This window comes from Sturnira hondurensis, unplaced genomic scaffold (genome assembly GCF_014824575.4).
Source record: "Sturnira hondurensis isolate 20B ecotype Veracruz unplaced genomic scaffold, ASM1482457v3 Scaffold0014384, whole genome shotgun sequence".
Taxonomy (NCBI): Eukaryota; Metazoa; Chordata; class Mammalia; order Chiroptera; family Phyllostomidae; genus Sturnira; species Sturnira hondurensis.
The window spans coordinates 3486359-3513829 of record NW_028087015.1 but is presented as its reverse complement, the minus strand read 5'-3'; the positions used below and the strand labels follow the sequence as shown (position 1 = coordinate 3513829).

General features: G+C 38.0%; 1 protein-coding gene across 1 annotated transcript in view; it reads left to right on the top strand.

Annotated features, from left to right (window-relative positions):
• Positions 1 to 27471, top strand: part of CWC27 (CWC27 spliceosome associated cyclophilin) — a 181786-nt gene that overhangs the window by 139505 nt on the left and 14810 nt on the right. Inside the window, exons 12-13 of the mRNA XM_037062867.1 lie at positions 18849 to 18958; positions 23375 to 23478. Of these exons, the coding sequence (XP_036918762.1) occupies positions 18849 to 18958; positions 23375 to 23478 (214 nt within the window). The remainder of the gene's footprint in view (positions 1 to 18848; positions 18959 to 23374; positions 23479 to 27471) is intronic.

The following is a 27471-nucleotide window of genomic DNA, read 5'->3' as shown; positions in this document are numbered from 1 at the left end:
CTCACCTCCTGGCAGGTCTTTTCTTTCTCTCCTGCATCATCGAGTTTCCCACTTCACCAAATCACTTAACCGTCAGCATAAAAACATTCTGTATTTTCTCCATTAAGTGTGTGTGTGTGTGTGTGTGTGTGTGTGTGTGTGTGTGTGTGTGTGTAGACAATATATATAACTTCTCTTGTCCCACATTCTCCTCCAGCGACTGCCCTTTAGCTCCACCCTGTTTCCTGAAAAACCCCTTGAAAAAAATGTACATGCTTTCCATCTCCAGTTCCTCTCTCCCATTCCCTCTTGAATGTACTCATTACACTTCCATCCTCACAAATCAACCGGTTAACCCTCTTTGTAAGTGATCTGTCGCCAGCATTGTGTACTGTTGATCCCTCCCTCCTCTTTGAATCATCTTCTACTGGACCTCCTATATCTTTTCTCTTATGCAATACTTACTTCTCTGGCCATGTCTTTTTATCTCATGGATTTAAATGTCATCTATATGCTAGTAATTTCCAAAGTGTTCAATAGGCATCTTAAACTGAACATGTCTCAGACCTGATCTTCTAAACCTATTCTTTCCTATCTCAGTTAATCTTAGACTCTCTTTTATATCCCCAATCCAACTGATCAGCAGATCTGGTGTATATGATATAATCTAACCTCTTCCATGGCTATTTGTCTTCCCCATTAGAATTTTTGTCTTTTCTCTTTATTATTGTTTTCCTAACACCTGGAGTAATAGTTGGCACATGGTGGGGACTGAAAAAAATATTTGGAGAGTGACTGAGTGAAATGAAAGATGAAAGATAAACTAAATGGCTTAAAACAGTCATGAATTGTCCTCTGATACTGAGCATTCTGTTGCCTAAACCAAATCTGTATTTTGTTAGCAAAAAAGATAGAAGAATTATTGCTTCAGCAATCAGCTGTGTCTAACATGAGCTCATACTTGTGAATATTATTATGCCTTCTTTCTTTCCCCCCTCATTTCTCTCTTATAAGAAACCATAAGGAAGGTAGAACTTGTAGTATTTTACATAAAGAAATAGTGGCTCAGATAAGTTGTTGATTTTTTCCCCTAAGAGCACCAACACAGTTGGTTGGACTGAAATTGCCTGCCAGCCACCGCAGTCCTCTTTTCATAGTGGTAAGAATTAAAATCTAGGACAATATTTTGTGGAATACTGTATGGCCCTGCGTGTGAACCAAGAGAGCCTTTAGCTACAGAAAAGAGATTATGAATCTGGTGGGCTTTTTATTTGTTTGTTTTTTGCCTGTCATCTCAAAATGAAAAAAAGCACTGCATATTTAATATAAGATTCTATTTCTTTATATATCTTGGAATAGAGTACTTCCTTAATAAGTGATAAATTAGTTACTGATATCTAATTTACTGCCAGGGTGTACTTTTTACACAATGGAATGTAGAATATGTTGGTTTGTCATCAGATTCCTCCTTATTCTCCCCACATCATTTCCAGTCTTCCCCATCAGAAATTCTCTCTTCCAACAACTGCCCAAGCCAGAACCACAGTCAAAACATTCCAAATGCCAAATAAAGTTGTTATTTTTAATCAGGCAAATAAGGTGAGCAGGCCTAATTGTCTCCTGTTTTTGTTAGGTGGTAGAAAAGAAGATAATTGTAAACTTTTTTTACCTAGAAGGAACTATTTAAGGTATTCAAATATGCTTAAATACTAGCACACTAGCCATATACTAATATAAATGTATAATTATATAGATATATACCATAACTGTGTACATGTTGTATAAAACATATAATAAAATATCTAACACTAAAACTAACCTGAGTATGATTATCCCCTCTTTAACATTTCAAAACACATTTCTGCATTTTCTGACTCCTTTTGGTTGGTATCAGGGAAATCATTTATCATTTGCATTGTGGATAAACAAATATTCAGTTTGACAAAAATTGTAGAGAATAGAGTAATGGACGTTCAGGGTTTGCTATTCAGTGGAGAAGACACAGCAGCTGCCCTAAGCTCTAGCATGAGATTAGGTGATGGAGCAGATGAAAGCACTTGACTTATATTGGTCTTGGACTTGAGAATGAATACACTGTGCTATATTTTAGAAAGATGTTTATTAATAAAACTACCCTTGCCATTTGCCCTTATTAGTTTTTACAGTTATAAAACTTACCTGACTCAAGTTTTACTTCTTTCCTGCAATTAGACAGGCAATTTCTTTTCCATCTCATATTTATATTGGCATCACAGGGTCTCTGTGGTTTTTGGTTGGCACGGTGAGTGGTCAGGCCTCTCAGCTGACTAGACTTACCATTCTTCCCCCTACTATTCTTCTCGTACTTAATCTGCTGATGTAAAAGGCCAAACATAATCCTGCATCTACTAGAACTCAGTTCAGTTGCTAGTAGGCATATCTATATGGCCAGTTATTATTTACTTTATATTTTTCACCTCCGTGTCCAAGTGCCTCCTTGTATACATTGGCCATTTATTTGGTTGTCTTTGAGCCACAGTTTTCTAAAAACTAAAAACATTTCTTGTACTAGCAACCTGTGACAGTGTATTCCAACCATGTTTTTATATCATCTTACTGCTACTTCCTAAAAAGGAAACATTCCCTCCAGCCAACAAGTGTTCCACCTTGTTCCTCATCAGTGGGGCTGGCACGAGTTCAAGTTCTGTCAACACAGTTCCATCAGATACGACTGTGGATGAGAAGAGGTGGTGTGTGTGCACACGATACAAGCTCTGGTGACGGCACTTTTACTGTTCCTGTGTTAGCCTGTGTGCCTGTGCTCTTGCTTGAAATCTAGTCTAGTGTAGCTGTACCTTGGTGCTAATAGCGACACTCGCCCAGGCATGTATCGGCATCATTCTGATAATTGTGGAGTCATTTGGATAAGAACTCATGTTTGTTGGTTGTTACGACACAACGGTTAATAGTTAAGCATCCATACAAGATCTTTACATAAACATCATTTTAATAAGCTAAACATGATTTTTAATAAGATAAAAGTTGGAATATGAGCAGCCTGTCTGCAGTCTGTTATTATTTGTACTGTTTCACTAGTTATTAACAGAACTGAGAAAGCCTCTCTTTTTGCCCTGGCTGGTGTGGCTCAATGGATTGAGTGTAGCCTGCGAACCAAACTATTGCCAGTTCGATTCCCAGTCAGGGCACATGCCTGGGTTGTGGGCCAGATCCCCAGTGGGGGCCATGTGAGAGACAACCCCGCATTGATGTTTCTCTCCCTCTCCCCCTCCCTTGCCCTCTGTCTAAAAATAAGTAAATAAAATGTTTTTAAAATATATTTTTTAAAAAAGTTTCACGTTTAGAAAATGTTATACAACATGGAAATGTTATAAGGTTCATTTAGCATAATGACAGTCTTCTAGAAAGCCAGAAAAGAAGTGTCAGACAGAAATATTTCCTGTGGGCTTCCCCTCTTTGTGGAAGGCAATCTGGACTTACATGTAAAGTTTGTTGTTGTTGTTGTTGTTTACGATTCAGAAAGGCCTTTGGAGAGAGCCTTATAGAGTGTATCACTGTGTCCCAAGGGATAACCCTGATTTTAAGCATTACCACTCAACCATGTTGAATCGCATTGCATGTTATGTAATCAGTTTCAGTTGTCAATTCAGAAAAGACTTAGTCAAAATCTCCAATATCAAAATTCTCTCCATTTCGTATGATCCTTGTCACTGCTAAGTTTACAGAAAGTTTTAGGCAGCTGCACCATCTTCATTACTTGCTTCCTCTTTACCCCGCCGATCTGGTCCACTTGTGAGTCTCAGAATCCTTTTATCCTCTTACCCTAAGACTTAAACTAGAGGCAGGCCTAGACTATAGGTTGGAAGTTCCACTAATTGTACCCAGTAATTCACTGGTGTATTATGAAATCAATATGTATGTTAACATTTCTTATTTATTGGAATGGGGTAGAGAAGGAAAATTCAGAGTGCATCGTATGTAGCAACAGTAAATAGTGTTTTATGAAATTTTGATTTTTTTAAGTTATATTTGGTTGAGCAACAAGAAATTGCTATTTTGTAGATAAAACAGTAGAATGTCAGTAATTTCAACCTTATATTTATTTTATGTGTGTGTGTGTGTGTGTGTGTGTGTGGTTTTGTATATTAGCTATATGCCAAACAAATATGTATATAGAGTTCAAATGAAAATATGTATTTCTTATGCCCTGGCCAGATAGCTTAGTTAGTTAGAGCATTGTCCCAATACACCAAGGTTGCAGATTTGGTCCCCTGTCAGCCACATACAAAAATCAGCCAGTGAATGCATAAATAAGTGGAACTACAAGTAGGTATTTCTCTCTCGTGCGTGCGCACACACACCCTCTCACTCTTGCTCTCTCTCCCCCTACCCTCTTCTCTGAAATCAATTTTTAAACCCCTTTTATGAAAAAGAAAACATACAAGAGGTCATGATCCAAGAGCTCAAAAACCACTGGGTTAGAATGAATGTCTAGTATTAGAATGAATGTCTGTGGGGGTTTCCTGGGTTCAATGTGCTCAACCCAGGAAACCCCCACAGAACACCTCCCCCTAATTCTAAAATAGCTAGCTTCTGCTGGGTAGAACAAGATTAATTCACAGGAAGCAGATATTTTATAATTAATAGTCAATATCAATAATCAGTAGTCATAACTAAATATATCCACATTTCAAGTGCTACATTTTGTGTGCACAAGAACTATGAGACTTCATGATATTCAGAGCAATGAGAACTGCTATGGCTAAGAAAAGCTTCCTCATCAAGGGAGGTGAAATGAAGCAGTGGGTCTAGCTAGAGCAGATGGTACCTTCCTATAACACGGTCAGCTCTGTAACGTGAGTTCAGTAGTTTGCAGAACCTAGATTCTATATATGGTGGAGAAGTCATGGATAATATACTTTGGATGAAATGGGATCAGAAAACAATTTCACTTTGAAAAGCACTAATTTTAATGTGGTCAAAGACCTGCTGTTTGGGAAGACTTGAAATCTCACTTTAGAGCTTATGGTACCTTACAAGACAGCTTTAATTTTACTTAGTTGTGTTGGGGTTTGGGGGTTTTTTTGGTTTATTTTTTTTAGATTTGACTTTTCTTTTAAGAACCTTGGGAAATGTGGAAAATTATAACCTTAAGGAAATTTAGTGTTTTATTTAGGAAATAAAAATTTTCTTAAGATTTCATAAAATGAATGTGAAATCCAAGACCTCATGGATAATTATTTTGGTAACTTTTATTGTCTAGATACCTAGAGGTATTTTAAGAGAAAAACATCATTTATCATGTGTCAGTGAAAGATTGGTGTTTGCATATTTTTCTGAATGAAAAGAATTAGATTCAGGTCTCAAAGTACTGCAGTATTCTCAAAACAAATCTGTTCTTTGTACATTTCTCTTGCAAACTCCTCCCCTTCCCTGCAGGTTTCGAGTTTGTGCCTAATGCCCTACCGTGATCATTTCAGCCACATTTTTTTTTCCTGTTGGGCTATTTTAACAATCTGCTAACAGGCTGCCAACAGATCTCCGTTCCTAATCTTAGATCCTGCCAATACATTCTGTGTGTGGCTTTTCTTAAGCACAAACTTGATCATGTGTCAATCCCCTTCATAAAAATTTTTAATGGCGTCTCATTTCCTACAGGATAAAATCCTCTGCACGCCATACAAGGCCCTACATGGCCTGCCTAAACTTGGTCTGCCACACAAGTATCATCTGTCACAATGTATCCGATGTTCCATAAAGGCTAAATTTTTCTGCACACCAACCTATTTCCCATCCCACCCTTTGGTGTCATGGCCCCCTCTTCCTGGAATGCCTTCTACATGTTATGAATGTTGCCTCGATATTCAAGTTGCTGTTTGAGATCATTTCTGTAAGATTTCTTTCCTGATCTCTCCATCACTAGAACATTGGTTCTCAAACTTTTCTGCATGTTAGAAGCACCTGGAAATTTCTAAGCTCAGGAAGTATGATCCAGGTGTTAGTACTTTCTGAAGGTTCCCAGGTTCTGGTCAAAATTATTTAAATATTCATCCATGTTTATGTCTAGACATTTTATTACTGTACTTTTAGTTGTGTGAGCCACCTGAAAATTATTTCAATAATTTCAATAAATAACAGTTTCAGAGATACAACAAAATATAAGTAGAATTCTAGCATTTTCTTTTCACTTCTATATGGGTCATTTTGTGCTCTAGACACCTCTTTTACAAATTTTCAAAGTGTCTTGTTCAGGTTGAGTAAGTTAGTTGAATCAAAGTGTTCAAGACAGTGGATAAAATGTGTGCGGATGCGTGGAGATAAGAGAAAGCACGATACCTTTTCTTATCCTGCAAGCATGTGTCTGGAGCACAGAGTGAAGGGGTGTGGAATTTTTCACACAGACATTATTTTTTATTTTGTTTTTATCCTCACCGAGGATATTTTTTTCATTGCTATGTAGAGAGAGGAACATTGATGCAAGAGAGAAGCATCGATAGGTTGCCTGCCATGTGCCCCCAAACCGGGGGTCAGCACCTGGATTCAAAATCCGTAATCTGGGCGTGCGCCCTGACCGGGAATCAATACCTGAGGGTGCTCCAACCAGCTGAGCCCCACCTGCCAGGACTCGTAAAATCGTTTTATCTTCTCTCTCAAGTCTATAGTTTTATTATTACTACTTGGCAGTGAACATTAGACACTGTGTTACTAAACCTTTCTCTATGGAAGCAGCCTTATAGTTTGAGCTGCTTTCAAATAATCCCAATTGAGATTAGCAGCATTAATTTCCTTTTACCATTCTTTTATGGTTTATTTCTGAGTACTTAATTGCAGTGTTTTCTGTGACTTAGGGAGGCTGGCTCTCTGCTGGAGAAGAACAACATCGAAAACAAGCCCTTTGGACTTTCCTTTCTACAGAACCCTTGGCGAGTCCCTTACACTTTATTCCACACTGTGCTCAGTTGCCATATGAGGCATCTATAGAAAAACAATTGTTTATTCTTACCAATTTGGTTATGATTAAAGTGACAGTGGTTGTAATGTTTACTTTACTACAGCCAAAGACTTTATTTGTCTGTGGTATCTTGTGAAGATGCCGGGCAGACATTTGGGATAAAATCCAATGAGTTTCTCAGAAGTATTTCTCAATATTGGCTTGCTTATTTTTCTGTTTTCACGCTCTTATTATTGAGTATTTTTAACAGTGTATCACACTAATTTGCTACATTGTGTACATTTAAGGCGGTAGTAATTAACATTGAATTTACCGTCTTTCAAAATAGAGACAAAGCATTTGTGGGATCGACTTAAGCTTTTACTCCACTGAGTGATGGGGCTGGGAATAGAATGTGAAGTTGCTAATTTGAAATGTTGAACCCAGTCCATGCAATGTGTTGACTTTGTTCTGTGTCTAAGCCAAAGATTTTTTAAAAATTAATCAGTGAGAAAGTGTCTGTAATTATGTTCTAATCCAAAATAAGAGTGTGAGAAATTTTCCTCTTCACCAAGAAGAAGTGTAACATTGCTTTAGTAACAATTTCCGTTTATGAAATTAATCAGACAAGCAAACCAAAATAACCCTTCTTCATTAAAGCATTAATTAATACAATTTCAAAACTGAGGAACTTTAAAAATAATTATTTTTTCTTCTCCCCAGCAGATGTTTTTGTGATACAGAGTTGAGAGACTTTAACTTTAGTTCATAAACCGCTTTGATGAGTGCTATATTTGTACTGTTTACTGTCACATATAGAAACATCAGAGACACTGATGTTTGTACTGTGAACCACATATAGAAACATCAGAGACACTGAGCCCTAAGGTGGCACCTGACGATTGCAGGTCTTCACAGTGTGGGACAGGGAAGGCCAATTATTCAGCCTGCCCTGCCTTATCCCATTCTGTCTCTCAATTACTTTCTCTAGGAATCTGTTTTACTTTGAAAAAAATCACTTTTCATTTAAAAACTTTTTAAATTTCTTCAAATAATATTGATCAAATTCTTGAAATTTTGTAAGTACTGTTCTAGGATCTGGGCATAAAAGGGCAGATAATTCAGAAAAGTCCCTCCCTTCTGCCTTGGCCTGTATGGCTCAGTTGGTTGAACATCACCCACAAGGCAAAGGGTCAGTCGCTGGTTCAATTCCCAGTCAGGGCATATGCCTGGGTTGTGGGTTGGGTCCCTGGTTGGGGTGCATGTGAGAGGCAACCAATCAGTATTTCTCTCTCACATCGATGTTTCTCTCCCTCTCTGTCTCCCTCCCTCTTCTTCTCTCTAAAATATTCTTTTAATCCCTGCCCTCAAGGAAACCCGTTCTTGTGTCCCACTGTAGTGTCTCCTCAGTCAGAGCTCACTCACATTCACTCATCATATACTTTTTAGTTTTCAGCTTTTGTCCAAAAGGATAGATTTCCAAGTACAATTCCTTGGTCTTTTTAGTGGCAACTACATTCCTATTATATTTTAATGAATTATAATGCATAAGGCACTTGGAACACTGACTGGCACGTGGAAAGCACTGTTTGTGCAAGTGTTGGCTCTAAATAGGAGATAGGAGCGGCGAAGCGTTTTCTGTCCTGGGGTGTGCCAGCAGGTAGTGCTTGTTCTTATGCAGATTCAGAATTATAGGTAAGCCCCATGATAAGACTCCTACATTTGAATATCCAGCTGTACAGAAATATATATCAAGCTTTGGTAATTCACTTCAAAAAGCATTTTCTACATTCCAATTATAAGTTTTATTGGTGCTTTGAAAATATGATTTAATATACAAAAATATTTTTATTCAAACCAGTATATTAATAAAATGAAAAATATTGTACCTATTCCTTGCTTCTTCAGGTGAGATTTAATCATTTGGAGGGAACCATGACCAATAAAGTAGCTTACAGACGTGAAATGCATTGCCCTGTATTCACTGCCAAATAGTAATACCTCACATTTATATAACGGGAACAATTTACATAGTCCTGTCACATGCCTCATTACATTTAGTTCTGTAACAGTCCTGAGAAGTAGATTAAACAAGTATTATAGTTTCCATTTTGCAAATGAAGAAACCGAAGCATTAAAGACATGTAGTACTCACGCAAACTTAAATTGGAGGAGCCAGGTCTTCTGTCCGATACTCTTTCCACTATAAAACTGTAAACCATTGTTTCCTTAAAAAATACAATAAAATAAGCCACAAGCAATATAACCTGTTAGCTGGAAGCCAGAATCAGCAGACAGATTCTGGCCTATAACCTATAGCAATACCACTAAGACTGAGTAAGGGAACCCCCCGACTCACCCTCCAGTCCCGAGGCCCAAAGCACACTTGGACACAGGTCAACTGCAGATGAAGCCTGGTTTGATGACTTTTTTCCATCTTCACATCATCTAGAAAATTTAGCTTACTAGAGATGTAATTAAATGTGGGGATTGGGAAAGAGGGGTGAAATCTGAGCCAGAATTTGTATACCTATAGTAGAGAACATGGTCTAGGCAGGTAAAAAATTTGAGATGGTGAACAGAGCCAGAAACAACTGGGCATGGTGCTTTCAAATAATTGCATATATTTTCACATTTAAATTAGAATCTTCTTGCCCTGGCTGGTGTAGCTCAGTGGATTGAGCGTGGGCTTGTGTACCACACGATCGCGGTTCGATTCCCAGTCAGGGCACATGCCTGGGTTGCAGGCCAGTTCCCAGCAGGGGACTCATGAGAGGCAACCATACATTGATATTTCTCTCCTTCCCTTCCCCTCTAAAGAAAAATAAATATATATTTAGAATCTTCTTAAAGGTATGGGAAAATAATGTACCGGACTATTTTTCAAAGTTTCTTCCGAAAGTAATTGGGGAAAATCTCAAGATTTCGGAATTCAGACTCACTGTCTCTGTTCTAGCCACCTTTGCTCTCTTGTTCACCAAACTACTGAGGAATGGACTGCTTTCACTGACTGAGAGAAGTGTGGGCATCAGGAAATTTGGAACTTGACCCCTCCTCCACCATGTTATCAACTAACTCAAGCTAGTACCATGAGAAACACCCTTTTAAAAAGTTCTTAGAAATGACGTCTAACAACACAACAGTCTAGGGTTGTTCAACTCACTTCATTTAGTTTCACAAAAGGCTAAAATATATATTGTGGCTGTTCATTGCTTACCAAAATAAAGTTAAAGTCACTTAGGGACTTTAGTGATCAGATTTTGTCTTATTTTCCTTATCCCCCATCTTATTTACCCATTCTTCATTTTCACAAAACAGTCTTCCTCCTCCACATGTGCATACTGCACTGTGTTGCCTTCATGCTTTGGTTTTGATCTCTCTGCACCTGCTATATGGCTAAACTTTCTTTCCCCTTCCAGGCCCAGTAACACTTAACTGCCACTTCCTCCACCCAGCTTTCCCTCTCCTCCTCTGTGTGAGTTTCATACGTACTTTTCAAGCCCTCACTTATATTATGTGATTTTATATTAATATTATTAGATTAGATTAGATTAGATTAGATTAGATATTGCCTTATCCCTTTTCTAGCCACTATGCTCCTTAGCATTGGGAACTGTCTTTGTTTTCTTCACTCCCACCCATAATAGTGTCCCCTCTCCCCCAGGACTGTGTGCAGTGTAATAGAATAGAGAATGCATGGGCTTTGAAGTCGGGCAGCTTGATTTCAAATCCTTGCTCTACCTTTTATTAGCCATGTAACCTGGGGCAAGATACTTCACCTCTCTGAACCCGTTTCCTCATGCATAACACAGATGATAACACCCCTTCTGTTGTGACCGAACTAAGTGAGAAAGCAGGCCCAGAGTTCCCGAGGTTCTATCTCAGACATGCTAGGCCCTGAAAAATGGTGCTGGTGCTGGTGGCAGTGGTCATGCTTGTGTTTCAGAAACCACTTTATTGCTCTACTTTCCTCAGCCATACAGGGGGCATAAAGAACACTCTGCCATACCACACATGCATGTATTTAAGGACTGTTTTGTAAACTCTTACAACAACTTGGAGAAAAGTACCACGTGGGTACACTACAGAACCACAGAATCCACCTTAGTGTTTCTACTGTTACTGTAGAGATGTGGATATTTTGCAGTGTCCACATTTATCACAGCGATAGCGATTCTTTCTTTACAGTTTTCCCTTACTGGTTTTATGAAATATTTTTATCTTGAAGAATTTTGTTATTTTTCTCATTGCTACAGCACAGATATATAATTAGTAGTTGTCACATTTAGAATGACAGGGCAACGTAGGAGTGTTGTCCCACACTGGCCATCAAAATTACAAGAACTGTGGATCACACCATCTGGAGAAGTACAAAGTGTGTCCTGCAGAGGGACCTGAGGGCCAAGTCGGTCAGCCTCTGTGCTGGTCCTGAGGTCCCTGTGGGCGGGAGCAGGTAAATCGGAACTGGAGCAGACACTGCAGCTCGCAGGTAAAAAGCTGGGTGCCCCAGAAAAAAGCTATTCGTGCCCCCTGTTAATTTTCAGCAATCATTTATACATTGTAATTCTTCTTCATAATCACTATTAAGATGAATGGCAAAGTGTCTGATAAAAAGAGTATTAGATAGGTTCCATATAATTTGTTATATAAATAAATATTATATTAAAAATAAGTCAATTTAAACCAATTTAATGATTAGTGTTCAGAACCTATCTTTACTGATCCAAATTCTCTTTATCACTAAGTTTTTTAGATAAGTTCACTTAAATTGATTTGAATTGGTTTTTAGTATAATACTTTTGTTAACTAATTTTTAAGTCATTATGACTGTAATATATTACCAATATGACTTCTATTTGAATTATAAACTTAACAATATAACTGAAAAAAAAGATAAAATTTTGAATTTGGATGGGGTAAAAAGCTTTAAACATAAGATTTACAAAATTTCTAGTATCTTAAGGGAAAATAACAAGAGTAAAAATTAAGAAAATTCCTAGTTAGAGAATTAAATTCGTATTGGGGATTCATTGCCATTTTATAAATGTCAATAAACGTACTATAAACGTACTATCAATAAATGTACTATAAACGTATGTAATTTCGAGTGACTATTAGGTTTTAATGAAATATATCTGTAGTGATTACACACTACAGAAAGAGCACACATAGTAGTATATAGAGAGAGGAAACAATACTGAGTTGTCAGAAAACCTGGCTTCTTGTATTCCCAGTGCAGCACAGTGACTTAGCCTTTCTGCATCCATTTTGTTTGTCTGTAAAATTGGCCAGTCATTGGTGCCCAAGAGCTTCTTGGTACTAATATTCTATATAGTAACAAGCTTCCCCTTCCGCAAGTGTCTGAGAAAATACAGCTTAAAATCAGTGAGTGTTTTTATAGTTTATATTCTAAACAGGAATACAGTTTGAAAATCTGGATAAATTTAGCTCTATTCTAACTTGTTAATTTCACATTTTTCAAATCAGCTAAGATAAAAAGAGGAAAACATTTGGTTACTTTATTTTGAGAATTTTTAAGCCCTAAAATAACATGAAGCCATGAAACTAGGATGGATAACCAGGAAAGCAAAAGAAAAACTTCATGAACATGTAGACTGAATTCCACTTAATCAAGGTCAATGTTGAAGCACACTAATATTTATGGTTCAATGTTCAAGAATATTTCAGGTAGTCCCTACATCATGTAACTGCTTTTGACTAATTTTTATGAAACTCTAGAGGCTTATTTTGACCACCAGGTGGAGCCAGTATTGTTCAATTTGTAGAGTAAAAAATATGCTGAAAACAAAAATTGGTTAAATAAAGTGAATAAATTGTAGATTTCTTATCTTAGTTCAGAGTACAGAAAAAAATAAATTTTTAGCCTAAACTTTTGCATAGTCTTTGTAAATGTGCATATAGACACCTTCTTTAAACAATGTCTTTATTATGAATAAGTTTTCATTTGGGCTCTGTCATTGGCTAGAGAGACAGTTTTCTTCTTATCCACTTTTTAAAGATATCATCTAAGCAACTTTCAGTTGTCTTTAAAACAAAATTAGTACAGATTCAACCTCTAGTCACTTAATAAATGTTATGAATTATAATTACAAAAGATAATAAAGAATATATTATATGAAGACCCTCATTTCAGTGTCACAGAATATTCTCATTGTTATCATTTCCATGAAGTACTTTCTTACTAAAACAAATGGAAAGCCATCCTTACTGCTCTGGGGTGGGGGTTGGAGGGAGTATGTGGTTAATCCCCTGTAGCTCCTCGAGGAGGAGGGTGGATGGCTGCGACTCTGACAGGGATTCTACCCAAAACTCAGTGCTTAGGGGCTTTAATCGGGGGCAGCTGACTTAGAGGTGACTTCTCCTACTTCTCTCACCTCTGTGTAATAAGTGTCAGAAATCATTTCATTGCTTACAACTCAACTTGGACAACTATGGATTGAAAAGTCATTTGTATGCTAGGGGCCCTAGACCCCTACAAGTGCCTCAAGCAGCCACTTCATCTAGCAAGAGTAATAAGGCACTATGGACACTGTGGTAATCTAAGACCCATCTAATACACAACAGTGATCAGTCGGATTATTTGTCCATTCAGTTACTGTTTATTGAGGGCACACTATGTGCAAGGCATATGCCAGGCCACAAACAGGGTCCAGTTTCTGTCATATGGGTTTATAGCCAGGGGGACAATACCACAAAGAGGCAATTATAAATACAGTATGTTTAGGTGCTACAGAGTGTTTAAAGTTTCAAATAAGGGGGAATATCATTAATTAAGGAGAATCAAGAAAAAGCCATAAAGGATTCTGCCTTGGTAGAAATCCCTTATGTAAAACCACTGTCCCTTTATTGTGGTCTGGAAGGCATCTAGGACCTTTTTTCAGTAGGATTATATTTCATCAGGACACATCCAGTTGATGACTTGATGCCTTTTTATGTCCTATTTAAATATCTTCTCAGTTTTCTTTTTTTAAAGATTTTATTTATTTATTTTAGAGAGATGGGGAAGGGAAGGAGAAAGAGAGGGAGTAAAACATCAATGTGTGGTTGCCTCTAGCACACCCCATATAGGGATATGGCCTGCAACCAAGGCATGTGCCCTGACTGGGAATCAAACCGACAGTGCTTTGGTTTGCAGGCCTGTGATCAATCCACTGAGCTACACCGGCCAGGGGCCTCTTCTCTGTTTTCTTGTGTCTCAGATATGAAGAAGAAAAAAAACCAAGCTCGTTAAGCGATTGTACATTAGAACCATACTGCATAGGTTTATATTTCCCCATTTGTAATCTCTGAGATAAATTCTTTAACCCCTACTGCCTTAGTTCCCAATGCAAAGTGGGGCTAATAATATGCCTTCCTCGTGGGGTTGTTGGTTATGAGGATTAAGCATGTAATGCAGGTTCCACTATCTGGCACCTAGTGAGTACTTAAAATGTTAGGTATCATGTTAGCGATTTTCAAATCTAGTATTTTTCCTGGAATTAATTTAAGATCTGGTGTAAATAAAATTTTATAAAAGCATACTTTGTAGCTTCCAGAAAGTATGATGAAATACAACTAGATAGGTTTCTGTGTTGTTTTTTTAACTATTTTTTTACTTATCCTCACCTGAGGACATTTCTTCATTGTTTTTAGAGAGAGGGGAAGGGAGAGAAAAAGAGAGCGAGAGAGAGGGAAACATCATTGTGAAGGAGAAGCATTGATTGGTTGCTTTCTTGCACATGCCCCATGTGGGGATCAAACCCACAACCTGGGTATGTGCCCTGACTAGCGATCGAACCCACAACTTTTTGGTCTGTGGAATGATGCTCCAACCAGTTGAGCCACACCAGCCAGTGCTTCTATTTCCTTTAAAGTCCATCCCTTTTGTTTTCAAATACTGTTTACTATCATCACATCACCTTTGTTTATATAAAAGTTTTTATGTTTAAATGGGAATTTTTAACAAATTTCCTTGAAGTAGTGAATCCAGATAACTAAAACATTTTTATAAGCAGCATTATTGACAGTTTCTGGTACATAATCATTTAATAAGCTTTTTCCTAAAAATAAATAAATGTGAAGCTGCTGGGCTCTGTCACTCCTCGAGCTCTGAGATAGTAGTAGGTTTAAGCCCTTTGATGCATGAAATAAGATTTGTAGATGGATACCACTGGCTCATTAGCTAAGTAACCTATAACTGAGTAGTCATCCCCCCTTTATGCTCAGAACAAAAAGGTGGTTCTGAGCATAAAGAACAGAGATTTAGTGCAGAGATTCAAGTGGAGCAAACATTAAGTTTCTGAGTAACTCATAGAGGGAGGGTTAGAAGCATTCTTTATAATGTGCAAGGACAAAAGGTCGCCTAAACTAAACTAAGAGTTAGGACACAGGTTTTAGCCCAGGGGCTCCTTCTAATCCACATGGGACACTAGCTAAGTAATTTCATTTACCTGGACTTTGGTGACCTCACCTTTAAATTGAAAAGTTAGAGTAGAAGATCCCCCAGGTTAGCTCTGGTGTCCCAGTAAACTGACACTCTAGTAGTGAATTTGTGGTTATGCTGGTGTTGGACATTCTCTTCACCAGCCCTTTGCGTAGATTATCACCTAATTGTATCTCAGGAAAAGCTAATATATTTTCAAAATTTTATTCCAACATTAAAATGTAGGGCAGCTTTAAATCCTGTTAAAAAGGCTGGTATTCAACCCATGAATCAGCAATTTGACACTTATAACCAATAACTGATATCTTAACTATTTTCACATTGGTTACATTCATTTTACCCTTTCAGTTACTTTCTAGATCAAAAACCCTGTATTAAAAATGTTTTGGGTATTGTTCATAGCAATTCTCAGAGTGCCAGGTATATGGTGAACACAGTGAATTTTGTTTTCTGAGTTGAAGTTTTAGTAGAAGACGGTGGGGCACAGTGTGAGTCTTTAGTACCGTGCAGACCCGGGCTGAAACCCCAGCTGTACCGCGTTCTAATTGGGATCGGTCCTGTTTCCTCATTTGTGACACAGGTTTATAGGTACTTTCTTCTATTCTAATTGTGATTGAATTCTGTTTCCTCATTGCTAAAACAGATTTGTAGATACTTTCTTCATGGATAATCAAAGCACCTCTGCATGGTGCCTAACATATACTACATCCTGAGCAAAATTTTTCCCTGTTCTTCATTGCTATTTATTTAACATATGTTTTACAGAGATTTCAGTTAACGACAAATAGTCATCATGCTACACACATCATTATAATTTATGAGTTATCATCCAGGGTACATTGAGAGCACTCTGTACTTAGACAAACTGAATTTTTCAAACTCCTTGTGTAATTTATTAACCAGTTTTATGTCACTAAAATGTCCAGTCACTTATTCAATTTTTGTTTACTCAGGAGGATTCAGACATATGAGAAATAAATGTGCTACTTTCTGTTCTGGCAACATGGAGTGAGTTTACACAGAACTTCCTTCTCCTACAAATGTACAGTAATGCTGGATAAAATGTGATATATCCCAGTTTAAGTACTTAGCTAAGCTGCAGAGAGAGAGAGAAAAGAAATTTCCTAGGTACCAAAAATAAAGAGGAAGCGTAACCAGAGCTTTAAGTGGGCAAACTGGCGCTATGGTTGCCCAGAGAGATATTGGAACCAGATATAGGCTCTAGTAGCTGGAAGCTGGGTTTTAACCTCACGGTTGGACAGAGATGTGGCCTTGGTCAGGAGAGGTAGAAACTAGAAAAACTGTCTACCTGGTCAGGCAGGCCCCAAAGAAGCTTGTCATTGTTCAGAATTATGGGAGAGGGTGAAAAAAAGTGTGTCATAAAAGAATCAAAATCAAAACTCTAATAAATCTCTACCAGGTATGGCAACAAAGTCTTAATGTATACTACCTGTGTGGTACAGAAATTCTAAGCCAAAATATTAACTTGGGGAAGAATGGCCCTGAACCAACAGAACCCCTTAGTTGCCTGTAGGAACAAATGGAGAGGTTCCCCGTAGAAGTCTTTACACAATCCTAGGTGCCTAGGATTCCCATGGAGCATGATGGGGATGCAGATCTAGCTGAAGATAAATCCACAGTGGAAAATTAGAAAGCACACAGAGAAATGACCACTCTAGGGACAGAGTCAGAAGATGTAACGGAAGGATCCCCAAGAACAATTTGAAAAATACAATATTTGAAAACACACAATACAAGTGTGTTTTAAATAATATAAAAGATTTTTAAGGAATAAAAATTATAATAAAAGACTAAGACTATCAAATAGAGTGGGTAAATTTGAAAAAAAAACAAATGGAAAATCTAGAAATTTTTTAAAAACATAATTATCAAAAGCAAAGACAGTTTATATCTCAAAAACTGGTTAGATACGAGTAAGCAGAAAGTTAGAGAACTGAAATATAGAGCTAAGGACATTAGCTGAGAATATACTGCTGAGAAATGGAAACAGGAAAAGTGAATGTATTGTGATCTTTCATAGTTGATCACACATTTATAATATAAGGACTTCATACTAATATGGTACACCCATTGAGAAACAGAAGACTGCATCAGAGTTTTTACACGGTTGGGTGTGTGCAGCAGACGTGATTCCATGTGGCTGTGCGCGCCTTCTGAAGGGATGAGTTTTCCTGCGGTCCAGATGGAACCTTCGCAGGCTTAATCCTGGTACCACAGATGTGTGTAACAAAAGGCCAGACAACCTTGCAGCTGTTGTCAAGCTGTTTGCCTGTATGTTTGGGATAGAAATTAAAACAGGAGGAGGGAAAGGACATCCTGAAAGCAGGCAATTAATTATCTCAGAAGACCAAGAAATAGAGAAGCCATTGAGAAATGGTTACCACAGTCAAGCTAATTACTCTCATATCGCCTCATATAGTTAATTTGTGTGCGTGAGGGGGTTGTAGTGGGAATACTTAGCATCAACTCCTTAGCAAATTTCAACGATAGCCACCTTACTGTACCTAAGCCTCCAGAACTGACCTGTCCCGCACAATGGCACCTTTGTATCCTCTGACCAACATCAAAATCATGATATTAGGTAACCACAAAAAGACTACTTGTTTCTTAGTTCACACTTTTTTTAACTAGAGTATCTGTTGAAAAAATGGCTGCTTGTTAACACGTACATTACACATTAATAATATTCTTTAAACTAGGTGACAAAGAGGCAGACAACAAACCCAGACTCGAGTAGAAACATTATTGTCATTCTTGATTACATCTTGCTCATCTTCCTTTGCCAGTCAAAGATGAGAAGACATAGGTTATTTGTTTGGGGTTTGTTGGGGTTTTTTTGTCACAAACTTTCATTAATATGTGTACCTATAAGGTATTATACAATGTTAGTGCAGGACTTGTGTTTTTGAAGCAAAACTGTATTGTGTGAATCCAGTTGTCAATTAATCTTCATATGGAATTATTGCAGAATCAAACCCATACATTCGTTTTCTAATTTGTAATTTAGTGAAAATAATTTTGCCTGCTTCTTATAACTGTCCTAATTGACTTATTTGCTAGATATATGCATATAGTATGATGCCATCAAGTTGAAGTTATTTGTTGTTATTACTGTTGTTTTCACTGGAGAATAAAACTGTCATATGAACCATTATTGAAAGAAAGTATTTTATAAGGCAAGAGATTAATGTAAAATAGTATTGCCGACTTTCAGGAAAATCTTAAAAGTGAGATAGGTGATTTTATAGTCAAATATAAGAACAACTACAATAGTACAGTATGTACTACAATAATACAATGTTACAGTGTATAATAAAAATGCTCATAAAATTGGTGGATAAGTTAACATCAGTCACTTTCTAATCTAGGAAATAGTTGTGACGCTGGTGGAGTTTATTGGTTGGTTTTTAAATTAAATGGAGGGAAACCACAGAGCCTTTTTACCATTTATCCTAAGAATAATCTATTACTCTTCAGAGGAAGACACTGCTGTGGGTGGCGCTGTTGCAGAATACAGAAGAGAAAAGCAAAAGTATGAAGCTTTGAGGAAGCAGCAGCCAAAGAAGGGGACTTCCCGGGAAGAACAGGTAACTTCACAACCTAAATGTATTTATATGTAATTTGCTATCTTTCAGTTGCCTTCAAGTGTTGTTATTGGAGCCTAATTTGATTATACATCAGGGGAAGCACTACCTCTTAGCAATGAAAAAGCATGTGTTTACAGGGTGGGGTGACAAGGGCCTTGGCCACTCATGCAGAGGTCCCGATGATGGAGTTCTTCCCAGACATTGTAGATGAAAAGCCTAAAACTTCAGGTTTTAAACGTGTACTCCCATATCAAGCACAGGAAACTCGTAAACCCACATGTTATTTGGTACCTGGGCAGAACATTTGTCTAAGTGAGTTTTTATGAAATAGAGAAGAGATGGCTATAAATGATGAAGGGATTTCTTCTGGCCCGGTATCTCACAAGCTGACTAGCCGGCTCTACCTGAAATTGTATATGTTGCCTACAAATAAGGCATTTGGTCTACTAGTTGATTTCTGTTGTAAGTAATATTACAAAGTTCTGCTTTTTGCAGGTAATTCCTGTATCTTGAAGTTAGTAATATGGGAAAACTGTAAGAAGTCAAGAATAGAAAGAGGAAACTAGCTCAGCCATCTGGGAGTCCACCATGCACAGCAGGAAGCTTCCGGCACTCAGTAAATCCCCTAGCCTTTTGTATTTGAAAAGCTGGGGGCAGACCGAAATCCTTTCTCCTTGGGGCTGCTATCTATCTGTCTGTCTGTCTATCTATCTAATATATATTTTAAATGATACCTAATTACTGAAAAGGAAAGCATGCATTAGTACTTAGCGTGAAAATAATTGTAGGGTGAGTTCAACAAGAAGTCAAGTATAATAAATTATAGTTGCAGATAACTAACTTGTACAGTTTTTAAAAGAAATGGAATATCCTTCTGACTGATGTGGCTCAGTTGGTTGGGCTTTGTCCCACAAAGCAAAAGGTCCCAGATTCAATCCCTGGTCAGGACACGTGCCTGGGTTGCAGGTTCAGTCCCCAGTCAAGACATATGTGAGAAGCAACAGATTGACACTGTTTCTCTCCCTTTCTTTCCCTCTGTCTAAAACTAAATAAATAAAGTCAAGTGAAAAAAGAAATGGAACATCAAATAAAATTCAGAAAAAGTACATTAACAACTTCTGTTCATGGAGTCATACTGTAATCGCTATACTACCGAAGGTGCTAAGGATCACTTTTATTCATACATTCCTCCTTTTTCCCTCCTAGCAAATAGTTTATTTAAAAACCTACCATGCCCTTGTTGTTGTGGCTCATGGGGTTGGGTGTCATACTGCAAATTGAAGGGTCGCTGGTCAGGGTACGTGCTTGGGTTGCTGCTTTGGTCTCCAGTCCAGCTCGTGCATGAGGCAACTGATTAATGTTTCTCTCTCACATTGATGTTTCTCTCTCCTTCTTTCTCTCTTCCCCTCTGTCTAGATTCAGTAAAAGAAAAAAATAGAACCTACCATGTACTACTCACTGTATTTGGTGATAATCAAGGTTGGACATATCCCTGCCCTTTCTGAGCTATCAGGGAAGAGAGCCGTTAAGCAAATACAGTAATACCAATAAAAGGGGTGAGCATTACAACAGCTGAGATACAGAGAACTATGTAAAGGTATAATAATAGGACTTAACATGTCCTAAGAATCTGGGAAGGCCACCCGGAGAAAATGATTTGTCAGCTGAGCTTTGAAGGTTGAATAGGAAATGCATGGTTAGACAAAAGAAACAGTATAAGACAAGTCTTTGATCTCTTTGCAAAGAACTAAAGGATGTTAAGTATGACTAGAACATAAATGAGAAAGAGAGAGATAGTGCTGGAGAGGTAAGCAGAAGCCAGCTCATGCAAGGAAGGCATTTTTGAACCTTAATAAGGAGTTTAGCTGTACCCTCCGGGCAATGGGCAGCCATCAAAGGAAGGAAGTGTAATGATCTCATTTGCAACTTGAGAAGATCCCTCCAACCTGGCTGCAGTCAGGAGAATGGACTGGACTCAAGGCAGGACTGGAGACTCGGGCCGTCTGAGAGACTCCTGTGTGTAGTTATGCTTCCACATCTCCCAACACAGGATCCCTTCGAAACAGCTTCTCCATGCTGGGGAAGCACAGAAAATAGCACATTCTAGCTGTGCGTAAGAGCTATGCTATTAGTGGTTGGCCATTTACCCTTCAGCTACAGGCAGAGGATCCATTCCCCTCTAGATACGAAACAGAAATGCCTCCGTGCAGATCCCACCTTCACCCCGTATTGTACCCCATCATTTTTGTGATGTTTGCTTTTCTGCCTATTGTGTTCTCTTGCCTCTAGAATGCAGCTAAAGAAAGCCCAATCTTGAACAGAGGAGATGCCAAACAAGGCCCAGAAGGTGGTCTTTGTTTGCCACAGCAAACCATTTTCTTTGAGGAAATGCCATTAGCACATTGACTGGCTCTCAACACAGACTGCCTTGCCACTTTCGACTCAAGGAAAAAGTGCCAGGTCTAGTGTGTTTGCTAGAAAATTTTAAAATTTCATTTCACTAAGAAGTCTCCTTTGTTTTCATTTTTATTTATGCCCTCAGAAAAGAGATTTTCAAGTGTCTAAAAATCCGCCATTAAAAATTGATGAGATTTACCTTTAAGTAAGAGAGAGAGAAATGTGCATATGAAGATATATGTTGATATAACATAGATATAAGTACGTAAGCACATACACACACAGAAACACATAAAATGCTTGAAGGATATATACCCAAATATCAACAGTGGTTATACTGAGTAGTAGTATAATAGATATTTTTGTTTTGCTCCTCTTTATTTTCTAATATTTCTACAATAAACCTTTTTCTTTTTTTAAAGCAAATACAATAAAAGTTTTTAAGCAAAAAGATTTGTTTTTATAAATAGGATTTAAAAACAAGGAGTGCTTTATCTGTTAACATTGTTTGAAGAGCTTAATCCTATAATTACTACCCTAGAAATGAATCAGATAGCTGAACCCCAAGTACCAGGCAGCCCTTGGAATGCCTGTGAAGGTCTTCTGTGGGGTTTGTAGTTTTTCCCTCAAACTCATCTCACTCCGCAGCATGGTAATGTGCGTATTTCCCGATGTCGTCCGGGCATTAAATGTTGCAAAAACATACAAGGCACATCTCACTAGCATTTTTTAGCAATAACTGCCTTTTTTCCCATTTTGGCACCACCTGTCTTTATTGAGTTCTACACCAATAAAACCTACTTGATTTTCTCATGAGCTATGGTCTCGATGACAGTTGCTAGGTAAATTCCAGAGCCTAGCAGTTCACTGTGACTCCTTATTGTACCTGTTACTCACATGTTGAGCTATAACACAACTTTTTCCTTACAAAGTCTATTTTAACACTGAATTCCTTGTATCTGTGTTTTAATTAGGTACTTGATTTTCATATATGGATAGTATTTAATCCATTTTCCTAATTATAAACTCTTTAAAGCTGCAGAATAAAACTTTTTGCCAGCTTCTGTTCTCTGTTCACATTCTGGAGCACCTGTTGGAGTGCAGCCGGGAGACGGTGTGGTCACCGAGCTGCATGTGCTAGTCATTTCCTCTCACCCATGAGGGGCGTGGGGGCCCAGCAAGACTCAGAGGAATGGTCTCTTGTTTAGAAAACATGCTCCACTTGATATCTGCATCCTACTTTTTTCACTTAACAATAGAATGTAATGCTTCATGTGTAGACTTTTTAATGACTATAATAGCATAGTTGTTACTTTTTACCAAAATGTGTCCAGATCTTTACTGATACACATCTGATGGTCCCATTTCTCACCAAGGGACTGCTGCCACAGTGCGTGTCTTCTGCCTAAACCACTTTCTGTGTTTCAGATTATTTTTCTGTGTATGTACCCGGGGTTGGAGTTATTGAGTCAAAGGGACTGGTCCTCTGAAGTTTCTAGTACATATAGAGAGTTTTCTAAAGATACCACTCTATTTTACCCATCTTACGGCAGTTCACATGTTCTGGTAATAAAATAAAATTTATTTTGCCTTTCCCAACATTAATATGTTTACATTTTTAGAAAGTTATTCAGTGAAAATACACTACTTGTTGGTGTTTTATTTTTGATTTTACATGTCTTAATGAAGCACCACTCTGTCTTGTGGACATTCAGAAGTTAGCGATGGATAATAAGTATGCATTTTAAAATTTAAATGTCTTCTATATAAGCAAATTTATATTCTCCAAGTAAGAAAGTAGTGTCTCTGAGGTAAAATATCAGTGTGAATGCACATAGGGTGATGTCAGGGTTTGTGAATGTCAATCACTATTGCAGCTGGAAGGCAGTTCTACATTATTTTCCTTCAAAATTAAAAACTTATCCAGGTAGGACATGTTTTTTCTGACTAATGTAAGTGTCTCTTCTAAAATTACATTTCTCCTTATCAGAAAATTTAGCAATCTTATTCTTCTTTCAGACCCTTGCGCTGCTGAACCAGTTTAAATCAAAACTCACGCAAGCAATTGCTGAAACTCCTGAAAGTAACATTTCTGAAGTGGAAGTAGAAGATGATGAAGGATGGTAAGGATATTGATTTCTGTCTGTTCACCACGAACAACTAGGCTCAGAGCAGAGACACTGTTAGGACATTTCCACCTCATCACCCCGAGTGGGGTTTTTTTCAGACTTTACCTGCAGCCACACCCTCACTGTTGTAGGGCCTCAGGACCCTCGACCTACTTCACTTGGGGAAATGTGTATTGAGTGCCTGTTGTGTTCCCAGCACTGCGCTGGCCAGTGCAGAGTCCACAGAATTACAGGACACTGTCCCTGCCCTGGATAACTCTCCAATATCTTGGACAAGATAAAACCCACATTAAACAACTAAAGAAACAGCCTTCAAAGATTCTAAATCATTAATTTTTTTATACTTTCTGACCACTGTTTCAGAGCTCAGTAATCCCTCCCATAATCCTGCTAAGTTCCTCTTCAAATTTATGACTACAGGATCCTAGCAATGCATGCATAATTAACTTATTTTTATCTTTGGATACTTTTCAGCTGCTTAAAATACTGATAAGAAATAAAGGAATTAATGACTTTATCCTGAGCTTAGCACTTTATTCTATATTGGCAAAATATAGAAAGAGTAAGTAGGAAAGAAAGAGTAAGAGTTGTGCTTTTCCTTATCGCACTCCTCTGCCCTTCGGTCGACTTCACTTGCAGTATATTAGGCCTCCCCGCACCTAACTGCCTCCGTCTCCCACTGCACCCTGGCTGGGGCACATTGCTGCAAGCGAGCCTGCGGGTCACCCCCACGCATGACTCACCCTTGGAGCCTCTGAATTACCCCATGTGCATTACCCAAACCCAGAATCATAGCGCACTGCTCTCTGCCAAACAGCATCTCTCCCCTCTTTCAAAACTCTGTTCAACACTCCCATCCTCCAGGAAACCAGTCAGCAAGATTTGTTGAGCACTCACAAATCTAGAGGATGTAGGAAAGAGGGCTGAGACACACATTAAAAAAAGACATAAAAAAACTCATTAAGAAAACATTTAAGCAAGTAAGACTTGGCAACTATACATAACTTTAATCAAAAGGTCTGAGGGCATGATTGTTTGAATGGAGTGAATCCTGCCTACCCCAGAACCCTAAAAGTCCTTGTCTATTTATCTATATACAGTTTCTGTGTGATCTGGGTTATGATGCCAGATTTTTTATAAAACCCTGGGTCTCTCTTAATAGGTTTGCATTACTTACATATTTATTTATCCTTAACTTCTAAGTTGCTTAAAGACAGAAGCTGGCTCCTCCTGCAATTCTGTGCTGAAGGCAAAGGCCCAGGGAGTGGTAATGGGCCTGTAGAGATAAGCGCACACCGCATAGGAGAGAACTTCTGTTTTTTGTATGACTGCATAGGTCTAGTTCTATTTTGGGTTCCTTGAATGTCTCAAAATATTTTTTAAATGTTTTGGATTCAGTCACCACCACCCCCCCTACACACACACACACACACAAATGTTTTACCAAGTCCTCTTCCCCTTATTTTTGAATCCATACACGTTTCTTAAGGAAATATGATCCATGTGTTTCTGATTCATTTACACTTAACTCATCAAGAGGGTGTTTTGTAAGAGCAGCTTGATGCCCAATACGTTTTTTTAACCTTTTTTACAAGCCATTTAAGTCCAGTTTTATTGAACAGGAAAGTCACCAACAAATTTAAACCCAGAAGTTCCATTGGAAACTCACACCCTACAGGACTCAAATTTACTTTCCGCTCGGCAAGGCCATTTGACCTCCAAGGTTCTTCCTAGCCTCTTTGGTTCATTATTTTCTCATTCTGAATTCCTCATTAGTTTCAGGTATCAGTTAGTGTTTCTAACAGTGTCATTCTTGTTTCTGATGTGATTTCACAGTGTAATCACTGTTCTCATAAGCTCATTAGAAAATTAAACAAATGGGAAAACCACACTAGATGGGGGGAAATCACTGGTCAGTGACGTTGGCCAGTTCTCGGAGAACAAAAACAAGTGGCAAAGGAAAGGAAAGTGTGTTAAAGAACCAGCACTGTATCTTCAGGGGGTTCATTTCCACTTTGAATGGCCATTCCCTAAACAGAAAATCAGAACCGTGCACTATGTACCTGCACATTTTTTTGGTATTTGTTTTATCTAACATCTCATAAAATAGCTTCAGTATCCAAGGCACTATACCGAATCATATATAGTACCCAGGACCCTTATATAATGCGCTTTTATTGCAATATAGGCTCTTGAAATGTTGTAACCTTATAACCAACAACATCATTTCTGTTCATAAATAAACCAGTTCAGCTTTATCAGATCTTTAGTGATTTAGATCATCTCTCATAAAGTATATCCCACTCAGAGAAGAAGTCTTATAGCTGGAATGATTTATAGCAAATATTACGAGTGTATGGCATGTGCGTGTGTGTTTTGCATAAATTACACGGCTCCCAGAGTATTTTGTAGGTCACGGTTGCCGCTCTTCTCAAAAGTGAAAGTCAGCCAGTGCCGTCCTGCCCTGTCAGGGTCTGTTATCTGAGGTAAAATGATTGCTTCTAAGACATTTTTATGTGTCCGCATGAGTGACCACACATTGAGGGATCATTTTCATTTTCTGTCAAGATAGAAACCATTACCAATTTGTTATGTTTTCTTTTGCTTGGCGAACGGTTCTGTTCGCATTTTTGGCTGGGCTGCTGTATTGGCATGGCGTAGAACAGACATTTGGGTACCATTCAGCAGCATTCTATTTTTTATGCAAAAAAAGGTGGGATGGGGAGAGAAAGAGAAGAAATATGATTCTATTGTAAATACTATATATGGTGTTTGATAATTATTCCCAGATTTCAGTGTGTAACAAGGCATTCAAAGAAGTGTTATTAGTAGATCTAAGCTGAAATGCATGATAGAAACTTTTCACTTGTCATTATTAGGATTCTCCCCTTTGTGGGGATATATACTGCCTGTGCTTGGTGGCAGTGGTGGCACCAGACTCCAGCGTAGCAGTCGGGTCTGTTCGCCACTACATTCCTTCTCCCCACAGCATTACGCCCTCATGTAGAATCCTTCTCAGGCATGGACTTTATAAAACCAATTAGATACATGGCTGGAGACATCAGCCAAAGGATTCATATGACCATGTGGATGAAGTCCATATGTCATTTTGGGTTTGTTTAGATAAAACTTGGTTAGCTCCCAAAAAAGCTCTGAGAGAGCTGTGTCTGACAAGGCGGTGGAGAGACTTATAAAAAAGAAAGCCACCTGCTCCTTATGAAACAAACTCAGCATTCCAAGGAAAGGAGAAAAATTAAATCTAGGCGACTATATTGTGATCCCGTGAGCCTTAACTGTTCACTACTATGTTCCATTAAAAACTGTTTCCAGATAGTTAAATCTAACATTAACCTAAAACTCGACAGCAAATATACATGAAAACTAACGCACAAGGTCTGTCTGCCTGCCTCTTCCTCTCTCCCCGCCACCACTCCCCCTAGTACCTACAGTATTCCGTTTTGTGAGTCAGAGAAACACTAACAATTACATGTTTGCATCCAGTAAACATTTTAATGTTTTTATTATATAAGGAAAATATGTTTACTGTGGGAAACCAGAATACAGATTCCTCAAAAAAAAGTAAGTAAAAATCACCTGTGATCCAAAACTCAGTAATAAATACCGTTCATTTACACACGTGTATCCCCCTCCAGATACTTTTGTGCATAGACATATTTTAAGCAGAAATGAGATAATATAATGCCACAATCTTATAACTTGCATTCTCCCTCAGCAATATACAGTGAATAATTTTCCATGCCATATATAACTTTATGATATAATTTTTAAAATTTTTTATGGCTGTGTACTATTCCAAAGTATGATGAACCACAATGTACTCGATCAACTTCACATTGTTGGATATTCAGACTCTTTCCAGTTTTTTTCTTTTTTTATTATACGCAACATTGTAATGAGCATGTTTGTATTTTTGCCATTGCCAGTTTCTGAAGATAAATTTCTGTAACTGAAATTCTTAGTCAGTGG